Below are 9032 nucleotides of genomic sequence, written 5' to 3' on the forward strand. Positions count from 1 at the left end.
GGCAGTGGCGCCCCTCCTCCTCCTCTCCCAACCGCCGACGGCGGCGCCCCTCTCTGCACCTACCACCACGACGCCGTGGAGAGGGAGGAGGAGGAGGAGCAGGGGAGGTGGGGTGGAGCAGTAGAGAGACTGGAGGAGGAAGAAGGGGCTGACGAGCGGTCCGCTCGTTAGTGAGAGAGGTAGAGGGGGACTATGAATGATATGTGGGGTCCGCTCGCTACTTTTTTCAAAAGCCAAAACTTTTCCACCAAACGGTTTTTCGATAGCCCACAACTCACAGCTACTTTTTCAAAAGCCACAACTCAACCAAACGCACCCTGCAGTTTGAATATTAAAATAAAGTGATTTAAGTATATGTATTTAGGGCCTGTTTTCTTCCACCTTGCTAAACTTTAGTTGCTAAAAGTTGCTAAACTTTAGTTGCTAAACTTTAGCAAAGCTGTTTGGATACTCTTCCTAAAAGGCATTTAATGAGCTGTAAAAGGACCTATCTACCCTTATTAAAGGTGCGCAGGAGGGGGGAGATAAGCAATAAATGAGGGGTATATGTTGTCCAGCCCACCTTTTAGCAAGTTTTAGCAACCAAAAACTTGCTAAAGTGCTAAACTTTAGCAACTCAACTTTAGCAAGTTTTAGCAAGAGTGTTTTGCAGTTTAGCAGCTCAAAGTTGCTAAACTTTAGATGCTAAAGTTTAGGAAGGTGGAAAAAAACAGGCCCTTAGTCTAAACTAAGAAAAATGAATAAGTTTTTCGATAGCCCACAACTCACAGCTACTTTTTCAAAAGCCACGGCTCAACCAAATGCACCCTGCAGTTTGAATATTAAAATAAAGTGATTTAAGTATATGTATTTAGTCTAAACTAAGAAAAATGATTCATTTAAATATTTTTAATGTACCGCAATATCTAGTTTTACGTGATTTGAATTTTTTTTTTGAACTGGAGCTCTGCCGGGTAATAATTCCCGGCCGGCTATCTTCAAATCTACGAGCGCTTGCCACTAGGCTAGGGCACCTTTTCCTATTGCTGTGCCAGTTTTTTCAATCATAATTTTTGCTCAAAGTTCTGCCCGATTCCACGACGATGCGTCCAAATTTACACAAGCAATAGCACCCAGCCCGGCCCAACTCTCTGGGCCATTCAAATCTACCAAACACACTACACGTAGCAAATCAGCCCGCGGCCCTCCTGAAGCTACCGGCCCACTACGCGTTCAACTTGGGCGCGCCCGCGTCCGCGCCATTGCCACCGCGCGCCGCCGCCGCCCGGCGCCGCACCACGGCGTACGCCACGCCAACAGCCACTAGCGCCGCCGCGGCGGCGCCCACGAACACGCCGGCCACCGTGCGGTGCCGGACCGTCCTGACGGGTGCCACGCTGCCCTCCTCCTGGTCGGCCCTCGCCACGCTCGCCGTAGCTCCTCTGACCGCGGACTCCCTCAGCTGCTGCTGCTGCCGCTGCCCGCGCGGCGCGAGCGCTGGCGCTGGGGCGACGCCGTGCGCTCGCCGGGCGCGCACACTGGGGTGGAAGAAGTCGTAGGCAGCCGGCGAGAGCGCGAGCGGGCTCTCGAATGGGAGCCCGTGCGGGTGCGCCGCAGTGGGCCTCTCCTCCGCCTGCCCGAGGGGTAGGAGCAGAAGAGCGATCGCCGCCGCCATTGCCATGATCTTTCCCATGGTTTGAGTGGCACCCTGAATTTTGAGACGGAGCTTGCTGTTATCGATCACATAAGTGTGCAGGTGAGTTGAGCTTGAATTCTTCGTGCTTATATAGAGGCCGTAGGAGTAAGCAAGCAAAGGTACGGTTTGCGAGGCTTTGCTTCTACTGCAATTCTTGTAGTGGCAAGCGAAAGGGGAGCAGAATGATGAGGAGGTGTGAAGAGATGGAATGATGTTCTGCGAGAGCTTTAGCTCCAGGTGCAGACGATATCCATGGGGAGTGAGACACGCAGAGCTGAGACACATCCTTAATCAATCTTGCTTATTCAGCTTCCTAAAAAAATCCTGTTTATTCAGACTAGTTAGGGGATCAATCATAGTCACTCCAACATGTGTTTCGGAAACACTGCTAGTTTGTTCATAGTTTAAACTTTAAAGCATGCCTTTTAAGCAACTTTTCGTTAGCTTTATGTTCGCTTTCGGGCTATTAATGATGGAAGCATTCTTTGCCACAGAGGGAATGAGCTGAGGATCCTTTGCAATCTTAGGCCTGCAGTCAGTGTGATTGAGATGAACATCTAGTAGGTATTGGCAAAGTTATGTACTACTAGTATTTGTTTAATAGTTTTGGTGTAGGATGGATCACGGCAAACTTAGAAGTAACTCTTGATCAGTAAAAGGGCTACAACAGAAGCCTCAGGAGCTGATGTGACATCAGCCAAATAATCACCCAGTGAGCGTAAAAATTAGCAGGCATCAATGCAGATTAACCTCTGCAAGTAGGGCCATTTCTTATATGAATACGCCACCCCCGAACCATCATCCACTCCAGCTACTTTTACGATCCAGGCCCCAATTTGCACTAGATAAACAACCCAAGGCCCAGAAAAGCTCAGGCAACACCCGCCAATCCTATCCGGCTTCCGGTAGACAGTTTGTGATATGGCTTCCAATGTTTGAGATCCGTGCGGGAAGTTTAGTTCGTTAGATCTCCCCCAACCCTAGATCCTGTTCGTGCCCTGCCCTCTTCTCCCAAGCATCGCCACCCTCGCCGGCTGCCGCCACGGGCATGCGAGCCGCCACCATGCTTGCCGCCATCGCTGTGCTGACGAGCTTCGCGGCTGCTCCGACCCGTGCGCTGCCACCCCGATGCGCGCCAGCCCTTGGGATGCCCCTGCCGGCCGCCGCCGCCCCGGCGCACGCCAGCCTCGGACGCGGCTGCCTGAGGGGCGCTACTGCCCCGGCGCCGTGTGCGCGGGCCCCCTAGACACGCCGCCTCCATCGAGGTTGAGGAAGAACCTGTCTCCAGGTTGAAGAAGATACAAATTTTTGGAATGTTGATCCTTATTTGAAAAAATGTTGAACTAGGTTTGTCCAAATGTTGAAGTAGGAGGTGAAAGTTGTTGAAAGTAGTTATTTTAGGCGGCGGCGAGCCGTCCTCTGCTTCCGCCTTCCTGGGCCACCACACCAACGGCATCGAGGGAGCAGCGGTGCTGCTCGCAGCGACGTGAAGCGGAGGGGATGATCCATGCCGATGCGTGCATGCTAATGTTGTGGTAGGCATGTTGCAGATGCACTTTATAATTGTTGTAGGGAGACTTTCTGCACATTGCGCCTTTTTTTGTCACGTTGAAAACAAATCTTTTTGATGTTGCATAAGTTGTTTTTGGATGTTTCATTAGCTAATTTACGGAGTTGCGAGACTTTTGACTACAAATGAGGATTTGGATTGGATGTTGTACGAAACATCTCCCCATTTGTTGCAGTGGGAACCATTCTCCTCCCCATTAACATGTTTTTTTGATGTTGCAAATGGTGATTTTCTATATTTTAAATGTTTATTTTTTATGTTGCAGATGATATTTTTTTTATGTTGCGATGGACCAACGGAGCGTCCGATGAGAGGTTTTCCTGTCGGACGTTCGGCCACTAGCAACGCCCTTTTCGAAATGTTGAATTTATTTAGTTGGGCCCAATGACCTTTAAAGTCATGTTAGCACAGGGAAGAGCCCCCGGCAACACCTGCAGGGACGCAGCAGAGGGCATGATTTTTACCTCCCCTTCTTCCCCACCCAGCCATGCCCTGCCGCACCAACGCCCCCACGCATGATTGCTGCCTGCGCAGGGACAAGGCCGCGCGCGCGCACCGCCGTCTGCCATGCCGATTCCATCGATTACGCGAGCGCCCGCCACCGCCGCTGCCTCCGCGAGCAATTGAACAGGCGTGGCATGCAGCCATGCCCCACGTTCCGTCGCCTTTACTCCTCCATCTTTTCCACGCAGGGGGACCGTCTGGGGACATTGCAACGCAGGACCCGTCTGTCTGAATGTGCTGTTGAACTGGTTATACTAGCAGCCAGCCACTCTTCAGAAGCACAAAGATATATTACAAGGAATATTTCAGAGTATTGGCTGCTAGGGTTGTTTGTTAAATGCATTGGACAAGAAGGACAAGGATGCCACGCTCTGTGATGTATCTTTAGGTTAACTGAAACTGTCGAAGGCCAATATGTTATGCAAATATATAATGGATACAGTTCACTGTATGCAGAATGTTGTTTGGAATCTTGTGTTTGTTTAATTTGTGTAATCATGCCCAAGGAGGCATGGCTCAGATTGTATGATTGCTCCCTTTTGTTGGAGGGAGTAGGGAAAGGAAGTGAAGACATGGCATTCAAAATCTCCTTGTTTCTTTTCACTCTATGCTACTGCGTCTGCAGTTCTGACTGAACAAATTTCAGTGTGTTTCAGAAAAAATGCCAAGGTTCAATTTCACCAAAATAACTAGTTTATCAGAAAATGATGTTGCATTGTATGAGTAGGCATATAACGCGTTACAACTTCTCAACAACAGTACATGACTTCCAAAGACAAAAAAGGGAGACCTTGAGATTCCGAAGTAATGGTACATATAGAACATGATCCAAGGGGGGACCGGGGGGAGAGAATCGAAAGACTGCCTTGTGCAACTTTTAAGGAGGTGATCATGATGCTTTATCCGAGCGTACTGTCTCCGAATGTATGCTCTTCACTCCAGGCACGACTGATCGACGCAAGATCCAAGAACTCACCGCCTATCCAGCCTTGAAAGAGCCCAGTGCCTTGATAGCACTCGCCCGCAGGACGTGCTCGTGGTAGAGCGTGGCCATGGCCGCACCGGTGAGAGGCCCTACCCAAAAGATCCACTGCACAAGAAATGATTAATTGCAAGGGGGGAATTTTCGAACTAAATTTGATTGCAAGGAAAAACTCTGGCCCATTTGGATCCCTTCATTTGGAAGGAATTGGAATCTACTTAATGGAGTAGTCTATTTGTCTTGAAAGGTGTCATTCCACAACTTTCCAAAGTTTAGATATAAGCCTATCTTAAATTCATAGGGTGGGAGATGGAAATTGATTCTATAGATCCTTGTGCTATGTTTCTGATATGCAACTTATTGCACGCTCTTCGATTTGCTTCGCTATAGCAGAAGTGCAGCACATAAATATCTCTCCCATATGACTAACAATAATATACAAATATATTTCACATACAACTATATTAGCTTAATAAATATGTCTAAATTATGATTATTAGAATGGAGTCCAATTCCAAGTAATTTTGGACGAGGAATTCTTAAACTTTTATTGAATGAGCATAGCTTCATCGTTGGGTTTTATAAATGTTATTAGTCTCCTGGTTGGTTACCGGCATGTAATGAACTACTTTTAAGCGTGACTATGCTGTTCACTGGTTGACAGTGCCAATTACCTGATCCTGCCATGCCCTGGCCTGGTTGTAGACGACGGCAGCGCCGAAACTCCTTGCCGGGTTGATGCCCGTGCCCGTGATGGGGATTGTGGCCAGGTGCACCACGAACACCGCGAAACCGATCGGCAGGGGAGCCAGGACCTGAAAGATCATGATCGTCCGTTGAAGCAACTCTATCTTTCTCTACTCTGCAGAACACATCAAACTCTGGCGCTGTACAATAATGATTCGTTACCGGGATATGGCTGTCGCGCGCGTTGCGCTTGGCATCGGTAGCCGAAAAGACGGTGTACACAAGCACGAACGTGCCCACGACCTCGGCGGCGAGCCCCGTGCCCCTGCCGTACCCGTCGCCCACGGCGTTCGCGCCGCCGCCGAGCCGCACGAAGGCGTCCGGCGAGTGGATCGCCCTGACGAGGCCCGCGCCGCAGACGGCGCCGAGGCACTGCGCGGCGACGTAGAGCGCGGCGCGGGGCACCGACACCTTCCGCGCCTGGAGCAGCGCCAACGTCACCGCCGGGTTGATGTGCCCGCCTACGTCACGCACGGCACGCTACACGTCAGCGACCAGGGACCAAAACTGGGCCGAATCAAGTTGCACCTGGACCGGCCCAGCGTCAGCAGCGAGGCCGCCCTGAAGTTCGTTGTTCAGCTGGGCCGGGCTCAAACGACGCTTATAGAAAGAGTTCGTTCGGAACTCGTAAATTTCACGTGAATTCTTTTTGCGCGCAGCAGAGAGAGAGCCAGAAAGCGAAATGGCAGAGAGACTCCGAACTCACCGGAGATCCCGGCGGCGCAGTAGACGAGGAGGAAGATCATGCCGCCGAAGGCCCACGCGATGCCGAGGACGCCGACGCCGCCGCAGCCGGACGCGTCCGACTCCGCCTGGCGCTTGTACCCGATGACCGTGGCCACCGTCAAGTAGAGGAACAGCAGCGTGGCCACGAACTCGGCGATCGCCGCGCGGTACAGCGACCACCTCCGCAGCTCCGAAGCTGTCAACACCGGCTGCGGCGGCGGGTCGGTGTAGTCCTTGCCGCTGGACTCGCCGCCGCCACCGTGCTCTGGATCCCGCTGCCGCTGCTGCTGTACGATCTCATGGCCAACAGCCATTGATTCCTAACTCCGTAACGGCGTAGGAGTATATCAGAGGATGTTGTTAGCTAATATATGGTCGTGTTATATGTTTATATAAGATGAGGTTTATATGTCCGTTGGAAGAGGAAGGATTTGATTTGGAAGGAATCCATCAGAGACTGGGATCGAGCAGAAGTGAATAAAGTTTTGGGTTTCTCGTTTTTCCAAGATTCCGATTGACCGACTTCCTCCTCGTTCTTGGTTTTTAATGACAAGTTGCATCAGATCTCAGGTTGTTTGTTGACCTCCCGAGGCATGGAGGCAGGAGGAAGGAGAGGGCTCGACACGGTAACGCCGCGATCTCCAAAGCCACTTTCAGGTTTCAGCATCATGTTTCCATGTGCACTGTGACTCTGTGAAAGTGTTTTAGAATTTCAATTGTATAGTCATCCACTGTCTGTAACGAATATCCGTCACCTACAGAAGGCATAATACTATCGCTATCTTAGAAATATAAGAATTCTGACTATACTACGTATACCTAGATAACCTGTCCAGATTCATAGCCAAAATTCCTTGACAGCTGCATGCCCAATGGATAGACTATATAAGTATATTTTCCAAAGTTAATATGGATAAATTCATATAACTTTATTAATGAAAAAAATCCATTTCCGTCCCCTTACCAATCCACTTTTTTCCTTTATTAATTGCACTTGGACGGCCTGAGTAGAGTAGACCATCTACTAACCACAGTAGTGAGTTTTTATCACTCTTCATTAACCTCTCCTACCATATAAGCAAAATGCTAAAGCAGCCTTATAGCGACATACCTTTGTTGAAAACGCTCTGATCGAGCTGAATAACGCGCTTCTTGCCACAATTTAACCCGAGGTCACTGTCGAATGACTGAGCTGCCAAAAAACGGGTAGCAGAGCAACTGTGACAGTGACATACTGTGAACCCGTTCTTCGTAATGTGAAGATGGCTCTGCATGATGTATCGACTTGAGTAGTTACCGGTGCTAAAGAAGCGTTCAATGGGTTCGTAATATGGTACCTTGTAGCGACCAATGGGTGAGTACGTGCTTTTTTCGACATACGACTACGATCGGCTTGCACGTATGCTAATATCGCAAGTTCTTTGATTCTTTCTTGCAGAAGGAACAGTTCATTCTCTTTACGTAGTTCCTAAAAATCATTCGCTTTATTAATTGCTGCATGCATTCAGGAGGAACACGGTTTGGGCTAGGTTCCGAAATCAGCCCATGGACTTGTGGTGCAACGCCACGTAGGTCCAAACAGTGGGCCGGTGTAGAGGACCAAGAAGCCCAAATCAAACAAGCATGGACTGGATCGTGTAAAAGGTTGCTCGTGACGTTTTTAGTCCAAGCCCAAATTAACACACGGAAGCAATTCACATTCATTTTCCCATAAAAAATGAATTCCTATCCGACTTTTTTATGTAAGCTCTTTGTAAGAAACATTTCTATACATGTTCTTACTATCATCAATTTACCAAGAACCACAGTAGGCTCACATGGTGCTTACCATCTCCATTCGAAAATTTGGGCATTTGGTATAGTCCACTGTCCATCACACGGGTAGCCGGGTAGGGCTCCAGGAATGCCAACTGCAGCACGTCGCCGTGCTATGCTTTGGCTCCAAATTCTACTCCCATCATCAGTAATCTAATCTACACGTTACGAGGACAGCAAATCATGAGGTTAACTGAACGTATAAAGAAGCCCCCACACTCGTATCATCATTCTCAGATGCAAATGTGCCACTTGGTGCCCCTATGGCAGTAAACAACGCCCGCGCTGTCTGGGGAGCAGCTTCAATGATACGCTGGAATCAATCAAGCGACGCAAACTTTCCCGAAAACACAAAGAAACAAGGCGCTCGGGGGGGCCAAGCGCAAGCTGAGGATAAGACCGTGCCCCTGGCCTGCAGATAACATTATCCGGGCCGCGAATCCCCCCGCGCAAGCAAAGCAACCTCCCAAAGCCATTTGTTAATCGATCTCCCCCCCTTTACCCCCCCTTGCTCTCAGGGCAAGGGTACAGCTGTTCACGCCCTTAAACAATCCTGCGATTCACAATGCCAGTAGAAAACTAATCGTGTACCCAATCGCCAGATGCAAAATGCACGAAAGAACCTGTAGTTAAAGAATGAGAGCTCAGTCGACAGGCTTGCAGCCAGAGCCACAACCAAGTGGCCAACAGTGCACACTTGCTGCGCCGCGCCAACTAAACAATCCCTGAATGAAGGTAGGGCTTCCTTGTCCAATCGCAGGACGACAAGCTCTCGCGGTCGCGGATCACCGTTTGCCACGACGGCTACCCACGAGGCCACGAGGGATCGATGATTTTGCGAGCTCCGACTCCGATGGGCCGCATCTAGATTAGCGCAGCTTGTCTCCCGCTTCAGGTACGACCGTACGAGGCGAGAGAAGGCGCCCCCGGCCCGGCCGTTTCTTTTGAGGCCCCCGGTGCGCGCGGCACGGGCAGCGGTAGCCGTGAGGGGCGAGCGATGTTCCCGTGCAATG

General features: G+C 50.0%; 2 protein-coding genes across 2 annotated transcripts; both read right to left on the minus strand.

Annotated features, from left to right (window-relative positions):
* Positions 1 to 792: 792 nt before the first annotated feature.
* On the minus strand, positions 793 to 1654 carry LOC101783753. The gene is made up of 2 exons (XM_004982778.2): positions 1277 to 1654; positions 793 to 807 (listed from the first exon to the last, which is right to left on the minus strand). Exons 1-2 carry the CDS (start codon positions 1652 to 1654, stop codon positions 793 to 795), a joined length of 393 nt encoding a protein of 130 aa, XP_004982835.2.
* Positions 1655 to 4553: 2899 nt separating this feature from the next.
* Positions 4554 to 6518, minus strand: LOC101755424 (aquaporin PIP2-1). Its single transcript, XM_004986439.2, has 4 exons — positions 6185 to 6518; positions 5641 to 5939; positions 5406 to 5546; positions 4554 to 4839 (listed from the first exon to the last, which is right to left on the minus strand). Exons 1-4 carry the CDS (start codon positions 6516 to 6518, stop codon positions 4729 to 4731), a joined length of 885 nt encoding a protein of 294 aa, XP_004986496.1. The 3' UTR covers positions 4554 to 4728.
* Positions 6519 to 9032: the final 2514 nt, after the last annotated feature.

This window comes from Setaria italica, chromosome IX, assembly GCF_000263155.2.
Source record: "Setaria italica strain Yugu1 chromosome IX, Setaria_italica_v2.0, whole genome shotgun sequence".
In the NCBI taxonomy this organism is placed as follows: domain Eukaryota; kingdom Viridiplantae; phylum Streptophyta; class Magnoliopsida; order Poales; family Poaceae; genus Setaria; species Setaria italica.